This window comes from Punctularia strigosozonata (genome assembly GCF_000264995.1).
Source record: "Punctularia strigosozonata HHB-11173 SS5 unplaced genomic scaffold PUNSTscaffold_3, whole genome shotgun sequence".
NCBI lineage: Eukaryota > Fungi > Basidiomycota > Agaricomycetes > Corticiales > Punctulariaceae > Punctularia > Punctularia strigosozonata.
This window is the reverse complement of record NW_006767435.1, coordinates 2,808,863-2,824,611: the sequence shown is the minus strand read 5'-3', so window position 1 is coordinate 2,824,611 and position 15,749 is coordinate 2,808,863. Positions and strand designations below refer to the sequence as shown.

The window sequence follows — 15,749 nt, the reverse complement described above, 5'->3', positions numbered from 1 at the left end:
ACCCCATAACTGCTGTATCGGGCTCACAAATGGCTCTGCACCCTCCAGACCATAACCATTTTATGGCCGGCTGCGCAGTGATTCAAAATCTGTGGGGATGGTTCCTGACCACTGATATCTTGCTAATCTATGCATGTAGGCTGTAATCAACCAAATCTGAGACGGGCAGAAAACAGCCTGTTTTCCACCCTGGGGCATGGATAGGCGCGAGGCGCAATCGATACCAAAGAGATGATCGCATTGCGGAGAGCCCAGTATCCCGGCGGATATGCGAATGCGGGACACTACCGAGCTTGGCTGCCCGACGCCGATAAACTCTGCAAGTAAGCACAGATTAGATAGTTTGTAAGCTAATGAGGAAGGCGCGCCGCCGCCCCCACCCCCTCCCCCGGTGTCAAGATCTGCATAATCCATACTGTAATCATGTATTACAGTCCTTATGAGTCCTGAGATCTATCCATGGATTGCTCGAAACCGACGAGACAGGGACAGAAAAAAGTCTATCGTGAGTCATGATGATCCCATCGCCGGGACCGATACCTCTTGATCAAAGCTCCGTACTTGACGGCCGGCGCAGGCGAAGGCTTCGCGCTTGACCGGCGCAACGGTAACGCTCAGGAACATGGTACAATCGCTCGATTTGGTGGCTGGGTGGGCGAGGTGCCTTGGTGCCCGAAGTGCCGTACACGCCCATCGGCAGGTCGTCGTCGGCATAACACTGCATCGGCATTACACTCCACCTGCTAAGGGCTATTATACAGGTCCTCTCATAGCCACTGACCAAAGGAACGTAACGTGCTAACAAAACGCCCCTTACCGGCGGACCGTCTGCTCGTCGATCCGATGCGTGTCTTCATTATTGCCGTACAAGTCATACAAGCTGGCGCCTGAATATGCCGTGTCGGATCGTGTCAAATTGGGAATACCCAATGTTTCGGAATGTCCAGATGCAACGGGGCGACGTCCCCTAGACACAGGCAGGGTAGCCGGGGGCGGCCATAGAGTGGCATCCGGAGCGTGAAGAAGCGTATCCGTGTTGAGCTGTTGCAGCATGGTCTGGGAAGGTGTTGAATAGAGGACGTCTTGGGATCCCGCGGAAGACAGCGAACTGCCGAGGCTCCCATCCATGTACGGACTTCCGACGTGATAGGCGGAGAAATTGGAATGAGAAGAAACTGGGCTGTTCGTCGCAAGGGGAGACCTGCCAGCGAAGGAATGAACGTTCGGAGTCGTGGCAGACCCTGCTACCGATATAGGGGATTTCTCGTCCGCGAGTAATGCCCCGGCAGGTGCGTTGATAGCAGGCATCATCGGGGTGTTCGAATAGACGCTAGATGTATTCGACCTTCCACTCTCGTAGGAGACGTAGTAGTCATTGCGGGCGAATCCTGTCCCTTTCTCGGTCACCGACGGTGCGTCGTTGAGGAACGAGGGAGTCAAGGACTCGGATTCCAACTTCGGGCGAGAGATCAGGAACTTGAAGACACTCTTTGGCGGAAGAATACGACGCGTGGTGGAGAAGAGCGTGACGTTAACGACTCCTGACATCAAGAACACGACATCTCTGTTCGGTGGTGAGAGGCTAGCTCAAGACAAGGCGAAAGCTGCACTCACGCGAACATAGTAACCTCAAAAGAGACATCGTGGCCAGCGAAAGACATGAAGCGACAGACTGAAATTGGTAGCAGGAGTATCGTGTATGCAACCTGTAAAAGTGTTAGTCTTGATGTCTTCCACGGTAACAGTCGAGCAATGGCGCACTGGGTAAAGGAGCATCCGACGTGCGACAACCTTCGTGTAGTTATCCTTTGTCTCATTCTGTTGCCCACGCCACGTAACTGTGTTCTTGCGAACCTAAAAAACTTACGCGTTAGATACTTCGGAGATTACATGGACATCACTCCGAGTTATTGTACACACGTTGAAGCGGAATCGTGCGCGCCAACCATGGAGCACAATGTTGCCACGCAGACGCAAAAAGACGAGAGAATAGAGGATGAAACAACCGAAAGCCGAAATGAACATCTACGGAATCACAACGGTAAGGTCGCGGCAACATCGGCACTGCGTCACGTACTATCAAATAGTCAAGTGTTATTCTCTCGGTGGGATACCCGGCTGAGATCCAACACCAATATCCTGATATACCGACTGTGTAAGCCATGTATCAGAGAAAGTCACGCCTTCGAATATTCGGGAGCGTACAAAAGGGCCCTCTTTCTGTCGTGTTCAGGATCGCCGGACCACCGAGGACCATTGCAGCGATAGTTGTCCAACCACCGACAAGAGCAGCATAAAGGACGTATCTATGCATCTCGAGTTGCAGGAAGAGAACGTTGAACGTATGCACTGCAATGATCTGGGCGCCGATCAGACATGGCCAACAATACAAAATCACGAGCGAAGGGCGTGATGAGTGGCGCAAGGAGTACTTACCAAACTCCACATTGCTGTCCCTACGTCCGCCGCCTGCTTGATGGCTCCCTGTATCTGACAGTAACTCCCCATGTTCACACTCATTTCGAGCACCCATCTGGCGTTCATGATGGACCCAACCGCTATGAAACCATCAGACGGTGTACCAAGAATGAAGGCAAATTACCATACCTTGCAACATGTCCGAGCACAGCAAACAGATGAAATATGCAGCGACGTGCGTACGAACGAACAAGTGTTGATTTGTCAACGACCGTGTGTTGAAAGCAGATAGCTAGGAGCCATAGTAATCTGAGCTGACGTGGAATGCAGGGCGACAAACGGAGCACTCACTGAAATTGCCAGTAAGAGGCCAACGATCGCTATAGCCGAGACGGTGGAAGTAGCAACGAGGGCCTGTTCATCATGAGATCGCGTTAGATTTCGAGGACAGAGAGCTCACGATGACGCCGGGCCTTTCCTTTGCGGTATACACCACCCTTGTCAGAAACTGCAGTCCGTTCGGCAGCGTGGTTGTAGTATACATATCCGGACCGCCGTAAGAATCATAGGCAGCTACCAGCGTTGCCCTCATGCCGGTCACGTAGTCCAATGAATACGACATGACGGAGATATGACGATATCGTCCGCCGCAGCGCGAAACGGGACGAGTGTCGATCAATCGTCCGGGTGTTCAATCTGCTGTCCAGAGCAGGAAAAGTAGAGGCTAGTGCTGAACGACCTCAACCCCGTAGTAGTACAAAGCACAGAACGAATAGGCGGAGTCCAGCACCGTCGTCGAAAGACGAAAGAAGACGAAGGCCGGCGCGATAGCTTTTGGCCGTGCAGAGATAGGCTCAGACGGACGCGGGGACATGGTGCTGTGGTGGCGTTGTGAAAGATGGGATCATCGCTCGATGATGGTCACAGCATGCATGCCTTAGTGATATCCGACCACGCACCGCAAACGCAGATAAGACAATACGCAGATCCTCTCAGTCCTTGGCACTGGAGCTGGCTTCCCTGACGTATCGCAAGGAATTACGGTAGTAACGACATTACTGCAAATTTGCAAGAGGTTCAAAGTACGACTGTCCGTGAAATGAATGGTCCATCTGCGCGAAAGGGTGATCTAGTGCTGGGCGAAAACAAACACATATGGAGGTATCATGCACCATCAACTTGCAGGCGCGGCGGCCTTGCCATGAACGTCTTGATCACCGCCTGTCAACTGTCTTGCGAACGTCGAACTCAAGGGTGATCGCCCTATCATCCAAGCCGCCTTCATAGTCGCTGTGGCGACTTGGCTTGCCCGGCTCGAGGCCCGATTCTGTCCGGCTATTGACCGGAGTCAGGCGACCCGCATGACGGGATGGGAGAGCCACCGAAAACAGTCCTTCGGCAGCTCGGTTCCCGAAAGGAGTCTCCGCTCTCCGATGAATATCATCATTTTCCACTTCCGCACGGCGTAGACGAAGGAGGGATCGGTTGAGCGTGAGCGTAACCAAGGACCAAACGATACTGTAGCAAGGACCCGCTTAGCAGTGAACCTTTGAGCAGCGCGGACGATGACCACTCACAAGACGGTTAGCATAGCAAGTTTGGGATCGAGGGTGGCGGCGAGACCAAGGTTCACTCCTAGAGCAGAATCAGATCAGACCCACAAACACATGAGGTTTTAAACGATGGAACCAGCAAATCTTCGCAAGTGAACAATATAAACCCACCACGTAGACAGGTCAAGGCCACGAAGTAAGTAATGCCGTCTCTGTGAAGCGCGCGCACGAGAGGTTCATGCGCGCTACGTGGTCGTGACCAAGCGTTTAAGCATGTCGATGTGAGGACCAGTAGCTCGAACAACATCTACGAAGTGCGAATGAGCCGGAATCAGACTTGGAATGTGGCCTAAAGCTTACCGGAGACGCCCATGCCGCAACCAGAAGCTTTGATGTCGATGTCAGAACGCACATTCGAAACTCCGGCGTCCATCGTATCCCAGCTATACAGAAGAAAGTCGGTGCACAGTAGGATTCGAGATGGGCCAATACACGCACGTGTGACACGAACAAGGGCCGCAAGCAGAGTTCCAAATTGCGCTGAGAATGAAGTGACATAACCGAACGTGAGCAGACGCGCAGCCGCCTAACATGCGAAAAGGTCAATGAGCAACACAGCGCAGTAAGTTAAACAAATCAAGCACCTTATTGTTCTCCCAAAGCAAGCAAACTCGCATGAGAACAAGCAAGTTGGCCAGACCGATCGAACATATTGCAAGTCTGCAGTGCCGCGAGCGGTTAGACAAACAGTTGGCATGGTCCTAATAGGCATCCCGGCTTACGTCGAAACCGCGAACAGAAACTGTTGGCATGCGCGATCCGACCATTGTACTCCAGAGAACCCACACAGCTCTGGAAGCATAAATGAGCCCATGTAAGCCGTCTTCATCAACGATATACGACGCACCAACTGCCACTGCCACTAGGCAGCCGAGTACAAGATAGCGATTTACCAGAAATGCATACTTGGCGAAAGACGCGGAGGCTCTCCAAATCAGTCGAACTTCGTCTCTGAACGAAAGGACGTGATCTTGAAAGAGCAGCGCGAGGCCAATAACTGAGTAGGGTCAGTAAGCAACACACCATAAATCATGCACCCGGCTGCTCACGAGTCAGGTATCGAGTGGCGAATGCCGCATCCTGGTTGATGAGGAAAACGTCCGATGCCGAGGAGAGCGTTGGCGTCGACATCGTGGAAGTGAGAACAGCTATCTTCTCGCTTTCGAGTCGGCGGAGACTAGGTGCCTGTAATTTGGCACAAGGATAGAGAGGTCGTCTGGCGTGATGGCGTCCAAGATGCGATGCAGGAAAAGTATTAGAACCAGCTAAGGTATAACTCGCGGCCGGTCAGTGGAAAAATGAAGGCCGGAAAGAATGACAACGAAAGCGAGAAAGAACGGAAGGAGTTGCGAACGAGACGAAACGGCGCAAAATGGGCCTCCTTGGGGCCGCCCATTTCTCAACGATGGTCATCGAACCTGGGATGAAGATCAAACTGCATTGATGGGATGCCGTTAGCGATGTCATGAACTGAATTGGCACAGCGGCATCGTTCTGCATCCTCGATTAAGGAGAATCATCATCGTGGCTTGTCGAACGCAGAATCACGGATCAGATGAGGAGATGAGGGCGGTGTCAAGGGCGGTGCGTGCGCTCAAAGGAGCGGCCCGGGCTCGTGCGCATCAACGGCGTGCAGGGCTCGTGCTCGACATTGACAGTCGACCACGACGTCATTATGTATGGTTCATACCACAGCTTTCGGTCACAACCAGATGTAAAACACAATATGATTCCTCAGGACGGACCGCGTCGGAGAGTCGAGGACTAGGTGGGTCTCTTCGAAACTTCTTTGGCTCTGTGGATACGATCACCTGCTCTTCAGGATCTTCCTCGCCGGAGCGCGACCTCCTAGAACCGGCTGCCTGTTTATAACTCTTCGATTCTTGACCAAGGACGGTCCGGAGCGACGTCACGAGCTCAGGGCTAGGATACTATGCCATCGCGTACCTGTTCACGCATAAAAATCAGCAATTTACACGCGCTTGCATGCACCCCTCCGCATCTTCGGCGATGAAACGATACCTGTCTGCTCTCTCGCTCGTGTCCGCATTGATTCCTACGGTTGTTGGCGGCTTTTTCTGGCCCGATGTGACCAACGTTTTCTCATTTGGGGACTCTTATACGGACACGTACGCGCGACTCACAGATGGAAAGCTATCGCCGCCTCAGGACTCGAAAGTATGCGAATCTAGAACTCTTCACGGTCGGAAGCATTGACTTACATTCATGCATAGACCACCGCCGGCGGCCCGATGTGGATAGAGTATCTAACGAGCACGTATAACGTGAGCCATGTGAATCTGTTCAACTTCGCGTGAGTGTGATCTATTCTCTTTATCACGTACCACATTTCATCAATTCATTTCACATCAATGCATCCATATTTCTCCATCGGCCTTGTAGCAGCATCTCAATCATCTTTATCATCAGTTACGGCGGTGCGGTGACGGACCAGAACATTATAGCGCAGTCTTCGTCGGCAACGCAGTCGTTCCGGGACCAGGTCAACAACTTTCTCGAGTACTACGCCAACAACTCGTCTCTGGCTCAATGGAACAAGAATAACACTCTCTTCACGATATTCTTCGGTACAGCTTCATGATGGCTTGCATACGCGAACGCTGACCGTCAGCCACGTCTGATTCTTAGGCATCAATGACATCGGGAAGTCGTTCTACTGGACAAATGAGACTGTTCACCGCACAAATGCCCGCGTTCTCGCATCTTATTTCGAAGGTCTTTCTTTACTTCGAGGTTCGTGAATGCGGAGCCTGCGTCTTTTGGCGAGAAATGACCCCAAACTCGTCTCGCAGATGCGGGGGCAGCTAGCTTCCTTCTTCTTGAAGTGCCGAACGTGGGCAGAACCCCTGACCTCTTGAAACAAGGCAACAATGCGACATTGCAGGTTGGTGCAGGTTATCCCGCCCAGTTCCACGTTCACATTTTCGATAACTATTGGACTTTCGTGTTTTCGTGCGCTATCAACTGATGAATGCCCTTCTTCTAGGCACGAGCTGCTGACGACTATAACAAGCAGCTTGCATCCCATGTGTCGGAATTCCGACAGAACTCTACGCGTGCGGGTGTAGACGTCAATATCAACATCCACAGTACCAATGCTTTCTTCGACTTCATCTTGGACAACTCTGGAATTCTCGGCTTCGAAAACGTCACTGGTGAGATTTGCAACGCCAACTCAACTTATAGCTCCGATTTCTTGCACGCCACCAGTGCAACATCAACGTTTCAACTTTGCTTCATGTGCAGGTGGTGTATACAGGGGCTTAACTATTACAGGTTGGTGGACAGGATTGTCAAACGAGGCACAGTACTCGACTGCAACATACTTCTGGTGGAACAAGTGAGCCCTCTCATCTCATATACTTCTACGTGCTAATCATCGTACATTAGCTTCCATCCAACTTGGGGCGTTCATGAGTAAGTTCATGACAGCCGTCATCTCTCTCGACTCATGGATGCCCACAGTCTTCTTGGACATAGCGTTTCAACGTTCCTATCGAAATGGTCAGGACTGTAGTCTTTAGTATAGTTGATATGAATCTGCGGCAGCCGAGATCTAGGTTAAACACGAGCACGGTAAACCTAACCTAGGGTTGCTGCTACCACCTTACATGGACTCTTGACTTCCGTGGTTCTCCTTGGGCATAACTACCGCGAGCTTACTGTCGCGCAGCAGTGATGCTCCCGGAGCCTGTTACCGGTCCTCAGCGCCAACGCTCCGGAGTTCGTTCGCTCACCAGCAAAACGCTGGCAGCCTCGACCCTTCCCCACATCAACCCTATTTCGTCTCTTTATAGCCCTACCCTTCGAGGTCCAGCGTACACGCGTAGACTGCTCGCTCGTTCTCCTCTCACTAATGCCGGCGCTCTTGTGTTGTTAGCAATCCTCGCGCTCTCTCTCCTGACGAATATAAGTTACTGGCTGTCCAGTGCATCGCCCCGACATAATGAGGCCACCGCAAATGCAGCAGCACGAACGCGTGGAGTATGGATTGGCTCCGGCGACCTGCCTCCCCGCATTGGAGGTGAGACAGCTGGGAATGTGCACGTCGTCGGTAGTACACACAAGTCTTCTGCTGTACCTATCTCACCTCCCGATTCTTACGACCAACCGTATCTCGAACGCATCCATTCGATTGCCAGGCCGGAGTGGACTGACTTGATCAATCACCTCGTCATCGTACCCGGACATGCTATTTGGACAGGTGTGGCCATTCAGACCCGTTTTCTCGTACAAAACTGATGATTGATACCAGGCACAGATCCAAGGATGCGCCTGTCGGAATCCGAATGGGTTCTGGAACCATATCAGCAAGGCGGGGGAAGGATACGCGCGTTCTTCAGTCATATAGTACGCGGGTGAGTCACACTTGGCAGTGGACGAGCGTCCTTGGCTGGATAATGTACTAAAAACCGAGACTAGCGCAGATATTGTACTCAAAGACCCCGACTCATTGCTTATGTTCAGCGGGTGAGCGACTTGGCAGCTTCCCTATGCCACGTCACCGACGTACATCATTGACAGAGGTCAAACGCGACCGTCATCCCCCATGACCGAGGCAGACTCCTACCTACGACTCGCGCTGGCGTCCAATGTCTTCCACGTCCACAACCGTGAGTCACCCATGTATCGATTCGTCTAGTCGCACCGAGAGTATAGCATATCTTGTTCGCGTTGCACACGCACGCACCTCGCTTACATATATTCCCAGCGTCAGATACAGATTCGGCACCTCCCATGTTTCACCGTGTCGCTACCGAGACATTCGCTCTTGATTCCCTGCAAAATTTGCAGTTCAGCCTCGCACGTTTCCATGAGGTTACAGGTGCGCCAGTCGTTGAGGTTATCTACAGACCCTCTGCTCACACGAAGCGTCGCAAGGTCACTATCCTGAGAAGATCACCGTGGTCGGATATGAGATGAAACGTCGACGTTTCGAGGAATTGCATCGCAGAGCTCTGCGATGGCCGTCTGTGGGTCCTTTACGGTGCACTCGCCGTATGCTACCATACTGACGTATTCCCAGAGCAGGTTTGAATACATAGGGGTAGATATCGATGCCGGAGAGAATGGCGCTGAACGGGAGCAGGCGATGCAAGGCGAAGTAAATCGACACTGTCTTGAATCAACATACTGCTCGCTCATCGAGTCCTTGGTCAGCTTACCAATGCGTATAAACCGTATCTTGCGGATCTGTATGGATGTCACCCACCGCTCTCCACGAAACGGCTAGCACGGAATTCGTTCATACGTTTCCATCCGTATCTGGTAACAAGTGATGGACGAAGCTCAAGCGCCACCGCCAGTGATGATCGCGGTGAGGAGAGCATGCCATGGCTGAATCACACCTTCCTGATTGTACCGTTGCAGAAGGAGATAGATCGGTTGAGACTGGTGATGGCTTACGTGGACTGCTAGAATGGTGTCCCACAGACGACTGGACTCGAGTCTATGAGGGAAAACTGCCCTGGGATCCCTAGGTAGGGTGGCTAGACGATGCCCTACGGAGGATACGGCTCAATGTAGCAAGTCATGCTTAGTTACGGTTGTACACGGCCAATTGATCGTGCGCGGGTCGGCATGGCTAGATCCTGATGTACATACTTCTCTCTGCTAAGGTCTCAAGAGAGATGCATAAGAAGTGCGATCGGCTTATCCGCGAAGGGATGCTACTTGCGTATAGCTTGCACCGATGTCCGCTCGAGCGCTGGTTACGTACATACGAGTACGTGGGAATCGCGCGCCTGCCGACGGGGAGTTGCCAATTTCTGTCTTGGAGCGCGATCGCACTACAGGGCGCAGCCCGTCGCCGACTTTCGACCTTCTCGATGTCGGCCTCGACGGCCACATAACCTCCCAGCGGACTGCTCTTGTTACCGCTCTTGGCCACTGCCGTTTCCTCCTCCGTGGTTTCTTGTTTTCGGTGTATCGCTGGTTCACTGTGCTGTCCGTTGCCCCTCTCTGTCGTGAGTGAACCCGGCATTCGATCTGCTCGCTTTGGTGCGCTGATTTGGATTGCGCGCCTCAGATCCGGTGCGATGTCGCTCACGCCGACGTCGACTCCTTCGCACGGGCGCGCCTCTATCGCCACCTTCGGACACCCGTCCCGCGATACGTCCCGCCACTCGTCCACTATATCCTCTCGGTCAACTCGGCTTGAGACGAATATAGACGCGTCCTTGTCCTCCAAGAACACCCACAGTTCTGTCCACTCGACTACCCTCCAACCCGGCACCGCAAACACCGCTCCTCCGACCCCAACGGGCACTCGCAGTCCCCGAAAAAGCACTAGTCCAACAACATCCCTCGTTCAAGAAGCAGGATGGGGTGCCAACTTCTGGGTGACCTTGGTTGACCCCCAAAGCGGTGTCTCCTTCTATGCCTGTCCCAGCACTGGTCAGGTTAGCTGGGATCCACCCGTTGGCAACTTCGTGTGCGCCCTCCATCACGGTCCGTTTATATGACAACGCTCATGCCTGTCTAGTCTTCCTCCATCGGCCGAGGGCGAGTGGTGGGAGTTAGCCGATGAATCTCGAGGTGGTATACCGTACTACTATCACACCAAATCCGGCGCGACTGTTTGGGAACGACCTGACGGTTTCGTGATACCTCTCGCGGTCCTGCAGGTGTGTTCAGCATCCCCCGTAATTTTCTTCCTACTCCCTTTCGATCCGATATATTCTCTGTCTGGAGGGCGCCTCCTAAGTGTGTGGCGTGATCGCTCTCTTAGGGTGTCAGTCGCTCTGAGCACTGCTTCAGCACTTCCTTTGACTACTTGGGGCTGTGATACCACGGTATCCACCCTTAATATGATGGTGGCGCCTTGTGCTGCGCGTCGATGTCTTATTGTCGCGATGCTCTGATGCTATGTGCTATTGTCGTCTATCTCTTTCCCTCTTTAGTGAAGCTTGATTCTTCCGCTGCATCTCCGAACCCCTTCTTATCGCATCACTTCGCCTCAAGTTGTTGCTTACCTCCTTGATGCTTCTACAGAACACGGCCCTCGGGCGACGGCTGTCGATGACGATGTCTGCATCAGCGTTCATGTCTTCGGAGAGTAGCGCTGCTTCTCCAGATATGATCGGACCTTCCGTTATAGGCACAAATACAATGGACATGCACTCTCAGCCTCGCGTTTGGTCTGAGACGACGACCCCGACTGTTGTGACTGCCAACGGCAAGCTCTCCCGACGATCGCGTTCTTACGACCAACACCATCCCATGCATCAGATTCCGTCATGGGCTGGCCAGCTACCGCCTATACCGGGTTCCCCTTACGCCACCAGCGTCGAGGGTAGTGCCCACGGGCACAACACGGATACACCCCATGCCGACACCGATGGCGAGGAACGCCCTCAGCGAGGAGATGGTAGCCACCCTGGTGGGAACGATGGGACGGGCAGTGCCGAAGGACAGGGGACTGGCGACCCCGATGCTAACAGAAGGCCTCAGAGCGTACACATTCACGCTGACGCTCGGCCCTCTGATTCGCCCACCCCTTCGCCTACCTCATCACCTAGCAAGTCGAAACCTAAGTCAGGAACATCCTCGCCTGGACGCTCTCGTGCAAACACCGTGCATAACCCCGTGGCTCATCGAAGCAAGAGCCAGCCTTCCATGTCGCTGGCTCATGCTCAATCTTTAGGTGCCGCCGTGGAATACATTACGGCCCCACCCGTTCCGCCTCTCCCCATCTCAATATCCTCCAATGGTAGAGCATCCAGCGATAGCGGCCACGGCTCCCGCTGGAAGCGCGCAAGCAGCAAGGAACGCGCGAAAGACAAGTCGGCCGCACAGGGAAGCCCTCAGCCAAGGCGCTCATTCGGCGTTCCCCGATGGACGCGCGATCAACATCCACCTCAGCTGCCTAAGCCTCCGCCTTCCCCTTCGCCGCGAAGGCCTGTACCGCCTACCCCTGGCGTGAGTACCGCCGGAATCAAGAGTGGCATACTTGGGAAAGAGATCGGCATGCCGGTGCTCGATGTTGGTAAGTCCGTGAAAATCGGAACGAGAACTGTGCTATTATGCGCAAGCATTTATTTGTTGCTGGGGATGCACTGGCTGGATGCGGCTGTGCTCTCGACGATGAGAATGAGGCCAAATCGTCGCGGCGTATTGAATCCGTTAAGGCGCTCGTCGGGTTGTTTCCCGGACGCACAAGTCAGTGTGCGTTCAGGATCCGGTGACGGAAAGCACCATTATTGCACTTGGCCTTATCGATTACACCATGATCGAGCGCTCGCTGACTTATTTCGTGCTTGTCTTCCAGAGGCGACAATGCATATGAGCCCCGTCAAGAACCGGCTGGCAGGTAAACCAATTCCAGTTGCAGCTGGTGCAAGTACCAAAGTACTGATTGGTGATAACGCCTCCATCGGGTTCGTCATACGAGCACTGTTTCGCGCTTTCGCTGACGGGATACCCTATTAAAAGTCCTTTACCGCACGCTCTGATATTCGATATCCAGCAATTCATCGAGTCCGACTTCGCCAAGCAATACTTCTCGAAGCATCGCACTGGGTTCATATTCAGGCGCCAGGTGCCGATGGAGCAACTCATGACGTGGCAGAAGGTACCCCTTTCCGCCCCGTTGCTCACGGTCAATCGTGCTTTGCATAAGGACGTTGTGAAAATCTTCAAGGTCATCCAGCGGATAATGGGAGACCGTGAGCGCGAACGACCAATTGGATCTCGGACTGTCTCCCAGCAGTCTGAACCTTCCGCCACGTCGTCTTCCTCTCATCATTCGCCCTCTTCAAAACCAGACGCGGTACTCCTAGAAGAGGAACGATGGCTTCTAGGTGAAGGCCTGAGGCATGGTGAACTCAGGGACGAGATCTACTGCCAGCTCATGAAACAGTTGACTGGTAATCCAAATGCGTACGTGTATTCTGCTCGGTGTTAAGTGTTGCTGAACTTCGCGCGTATAGCACGAGCGTTTTCAAAGGGTGGCAACTCTTATGCGTGTTGCTCGTGACATTCCCTCCCTCCAAGGACTTTGAGCCGTACCTTCAATCATTCATCGGCCAGCGAACGGGACAGACCGAGGGCCGCGTTGATGTCATGGCGAAGTACTGCTTAAAACGACTTGTCGTGATATCCAAGAAGGGTCCCAGAGGGAAGCCGCCCACCTTGATCGAAATTGAAACCGCTTCGGTGCGCACGATCTCGTTATGTATGCAACCAGCGGCGGTACTGACATATGCTTCAGGATGCCGCATTCAACCCTTCCACATTTGGAGAGTCCCTGGATGCTGTCTTCCGCCTTCAAGAGCGGAACTACCCTCAGGCGCAAGTGCCCATCATCCTACCATTCCTCGCTGATGGTATCCTCGCCTTGGGCGGTACGAAGTCGGAAGGAATTTTTCGCGTCCCTGGTGATGGTGACCTCGTATCCGACCTGAAGCTACGCCTTGACCGAGGCTACTACACATTAGATGGTGTTGATGATCCACATGTGCTTGCCTCACTCTTCAAGCTTTGGCTCCGCGAGCTCCTGGATCCGCTTGTTCCTGATGAAATGTACAATGACTGCATAGAACATGCGAACGATCCCCTGGCGTGCGTTCAGGCCGTTGAACGCTTACCTACCATCAATCGCCGCGTGGTGATCTTCGTCGTCAGCTTCCTGCAACTCTTTCTTGAAGAAAAGGTACAGACGGTCACGAAGATGACTAGCCAGAATTTGGCTTTGGTGATGGCCCCGAACATCTTGCGATGCAACTCGAATAGCATATCGGTTGCCTTCACGAACGCCGCGTACGTTTCATTATTCTTCTTGACACACACAGTCTCTCACCCATGACGCAGGTTCGAGCAGACCTTCGTACACAATCTCCTCTTGCATCTGAAATGCGACCAAGTTGATCCCCAATACATACCCGTCCATGGGCTGGGTGCCGTTCCTCCCTTTGAATCGCGCAAATCAAACCCCGGAAAGCGACGATAGAAAACCAAAAAGTCTACTATACCGATACCATCCTAATTCCCTGAACCTTGGACTTCCAATCATCGTCTATCCTGTGCATATATTACGCTGCGCCTCCTGTATCTTTGTACATGTTCACTGGGTGCGGATTCCTTGACAACTGTTTCATCGGCTGTACTTATTTTCCGACGTTGACATTCTACCCATGCATGCTTACATATCTAATCTTCACGACTTATAAGTACTACCTCGGTAATCTGGCAATATTGTTCATATATGGAAGTGGTCTGATCCTGCATTGCTTCACGCGTGACGAGCTGATAAGCCACTTCTTCCCGATTTACCTCGTTGATCATGGAGGCTGGAAATCGCTCGTTGCCTGGACTCCAACTGTCTGCCCATAACCTCCCTTGCTATTCAACATGACACCTCCCACCCTCGCGATCATTGGTGCTGGTGCGATGGGTGCTGCCATGGCTCGTCGTATGACTGCTTTGGGCTGCACCGTCTTGACCGACCTCACTGGCCGTTCTTCCCGCACGATGGACCGAGCTCAGGCTGCGGGGATGGTGGATCGCCCTCTTCCGGACATACTAAGCCAGAAAGATGTCCGATGGGTGATGAGCGTTCTCCCTCCAGGCGAGGCCGAGCGTTTTGCGATAACTCTCAAGGATACCTACTCGAGGATCAAGGGCAGCGCCAGGGCAGAGGACCAGTTGCGAGGGCCAAGCCTGGTGTTCGCGGACTGTAATGCCGTGAATCCTGAAACCGCAAAGCGTATCGCCGCCCTGTTCCGAGGAACAACCGTCGGCTTCGTCGACGCAGGCATCATCGGCGGACCACCAGCACCTGATGGATCTTACAATCCCACTATCTATGCCTCAGCCGACCCGGACGGCCTGTCTAACGGCAAAGAGCAAGAAGACAGTCAATTGCTAGACGAGTTTGAAACGCTGGGTAATGAATGGGGGCTCAAGGTGGTGGGCTTGAGGGGTAGTGACGTGCGTGCTGGCGATGCGAGTGCTCTTAAGATGAGCTACGCAGTACGTACTATGGTATGCTTCTGTTATGGCACGTCGATTTACAATAAGTTTTGCAACTGAAGGGGATAACTAAAGGCCTTACTGGCCTGTTAACGACTATGATACTGGGTGCGCCAGTCTTGTATATGCCTCCTTCTACGCGGTCATGCTCGTGAGACTCAACTAATCCATGTTTTCCCTTGTGCAGCTGCGAACGCATCCTCTCCTTCGACAGCGACTGCGCTTATGCATGAATTGCATCAAAGTCAGCCATTACTGCTGAAACGTGCCGTGAGTGGAATACCAAGCATGCTGCCCAAGGTACAGTTACGATCCCGTTCGATTTCACACCGCCCTGTTCAGGGCTGGACCCCATGCTAACCTCACTTCAGGCATACAGATGGATCGCTGAAATGGACGAGATCTCCGACTTCGTAGCGCACGGTCTGACACCTCCACAGGGCGAAGCCGAGAGTGGAGAAGGACGCGTGCATGACGGTATTGCTCGCGATCTCCATGCGTCAAGTCCGTATTGATTAGTACCCCTGGTCCTCTGCAGGTTTAGCCCGCCTTTACGAGCGCATTGACCGTTCACTGGGCGACGTGGATGGCACAGTCGAAGTTCGGACCCTCCGAGATTTTGTTGATAGGGCACGGAAACTACTGGAGAACGATGCGCGGTAGTGAACACCGTCTTATGTATCTCGAGGCGAGTATATGCCTAATGTCCCAACATTATCGCCATCC

At 53.1% G+C, this 15,749-nt stretch overlaps 6 protein-coding genes across 6 annotated transcripts; 4 read left to right on the top strand and 2 right to left on the bottom strand.

Moving 5' to 3' along the window:
• Positions 1 to 624: 624 nt before the first annotated feature.
• PUNSTDRAFT_125135 (uncharacterized protein) lies at positions 625 to 3,158 on the bottom strand. The gene is made up of 10 exons (XM_007381570.1): positions 2,879 to 3,158; positions 2,770 to 2,832; positions 2,608 to 2,710; positions 2,437 to 2,558; positions 2,206 to 2,359; positions 2,078 to 2,151; positions 1,921 to 2,025; positions 1,762 to 1,854; positions 1,615 to 1,706; positions 625 to 1,564 (listed from the first exon to the last, which is right to left on the bottom strand). The coding sequence occupies exons 1-10, from the start codon at positions 3,038 to 3,040 to the stop codon at positions 814 to 816; spliced, it is 1,719 nt and encodes a 572-aa protein (XP_007381632.1). The 5' UTR covers positions 3,041 to 3,158; the 3' UTR covers positions 625 to 813.
• A 275-nt stretch (positions 3,159 to 3,433) lies between these two features.
• Positions 3,434 to 5,604, bottom strand: PUNSTDRAFT_142246 (uncharacterized protein). Its single transcript, XM_007381569.1, has 9 exons — positions 5,081 to 5,604; positions 4,879 to 5,028; positions 4,754 to 4,823; positions 4,616 to 4,691; positions 4,470 to 4,557; positions 4,332 to 4,414; positions 4,143 to 4,278; positions 3,996 to 4,053; positions 3,434 to 3,936 (listed from the first exon to the last, which is right to left on the bottom strand). The coding sequence occupies exons 1-9, from the start codon at positions 5,160 to 5,162 to the stop codon at positions 3,633 to 3,635; spliced, it is 1,047 nt and encodes a 348-aa protein (XP_007381631.1). The 5' UTR covers positions 5,163 to 5,604; the 3' UTR covers positions 3,434 to 3,632.
• A 437-nt stretch (positions 5,605 to 6,041) lies between these two features.
• On the top strand, positions 6,042 to 7,731 carry PUNSTDRAFT_43146 (uncharacterized protein; the record flags this gene model as incomplete). Its single annotated transcript, XM_007381568.1, has 9 exons — positions 6,042 to 6,209; positions 6,266 to 6,345; positions 6,435 to 6,619; positions 6,681 to 6,785; positions 6,845 to 6,936; positions 7,039 to 7,207; positions 7,341 to 7,392; positions 7,443 to 7,469; positions 7,644 to 7,731. The coding sequence occupies 9 exons, from the start codon at positions 6,042 to 6,044 to the stop codon at positions 7,729 to 7,731; spliced, it is 966 nt and encodes a 321-aa protein (XP_007381630.1).
• PUNSTDRAFT_99521 (uncharacterized protein) lies at positions 7,731 to 9,646 on the top strand (the record flags this gene model as incomplete). Its single annotated transcript, XM_007381567.1, has 9 exons — positions 7,731 to 8,256; positions 8,308 to 8,410; positions 8,475 to 8,522; positions 8,577 to 8,665; positions 8,764 to 8,877; positions 8,934 to 9,025; positions 9,079 to 9,156; positions 9,213 to 9,369; positions 9,423 to 9,646. 9 exons carry the CDS (start codon positions 7,731 to 7,733, stop codon positions 9,530 to 9,532), a joined length of 1,317 nt encoding a protein of 438 aa, XP_007381629.1. The 3' UTR covers positions 9,533 to 9,646.
• A 322-nt stretch (positions 9,647 to 9,968) lies between these two features.
• PUNSTDRAFT_142245 (uncharacterized protein) lies at positions 9,969 to 14,132 on the top strand. The gene is made up of 9 exons (XM_007381566.1): positions 9,969 to 10,018; positions 10,081 to 10,485; positions 10,537 to 10,678; positions 11,046 to 12,039; positions 12,322 to 12,430; positions 12,486 to 12,932; positions 12,983 to 13,208; positions 13,264 to 13,811; positions 13,863 to 14,132. The coding sequence occupies exons 2-9, from the start codon at positions 10,091 to 10,093 to the stop codon at positions 13,999 to 14,001; spliced, it is 3,000 nt and encodes a 999-aa protein (XP_007381628.1). The 5' UTR covers positions 9,969 to 10,018; positions 10,081 to 10,090; the 3' UTR covers positions 14,002 to 14,132.
• Positions 14,133 to 14,402: 270 nt separating this feature from the next.
• On the top strand, positions 14,403 to 15,686 carry PUNSTDRAFT_63353 (6-phosphogluconate dehydrogenase C-terminal domain-like protein; the record flags this gene model as incomplete). Its single annotated transcript, XM_007381565.1, has 5 exons — positions 14,403 to 15,023; positions 15,086 to 15,131; positions 15,211 to 15,323; positions 15,395 to 15,500; positions 15,562 to 15,686. The coding sequence occupies 5 exons, from the start codon at positions 14,403 to 14,405 to the stop codon at positions 15,684 to 15,686; spliced, it is 1,011 nt and encodes a 336-aa protein (XP_007381627.1).
• Positions 15,687 to 15,749: the final 63 nt, after the last annotated feature.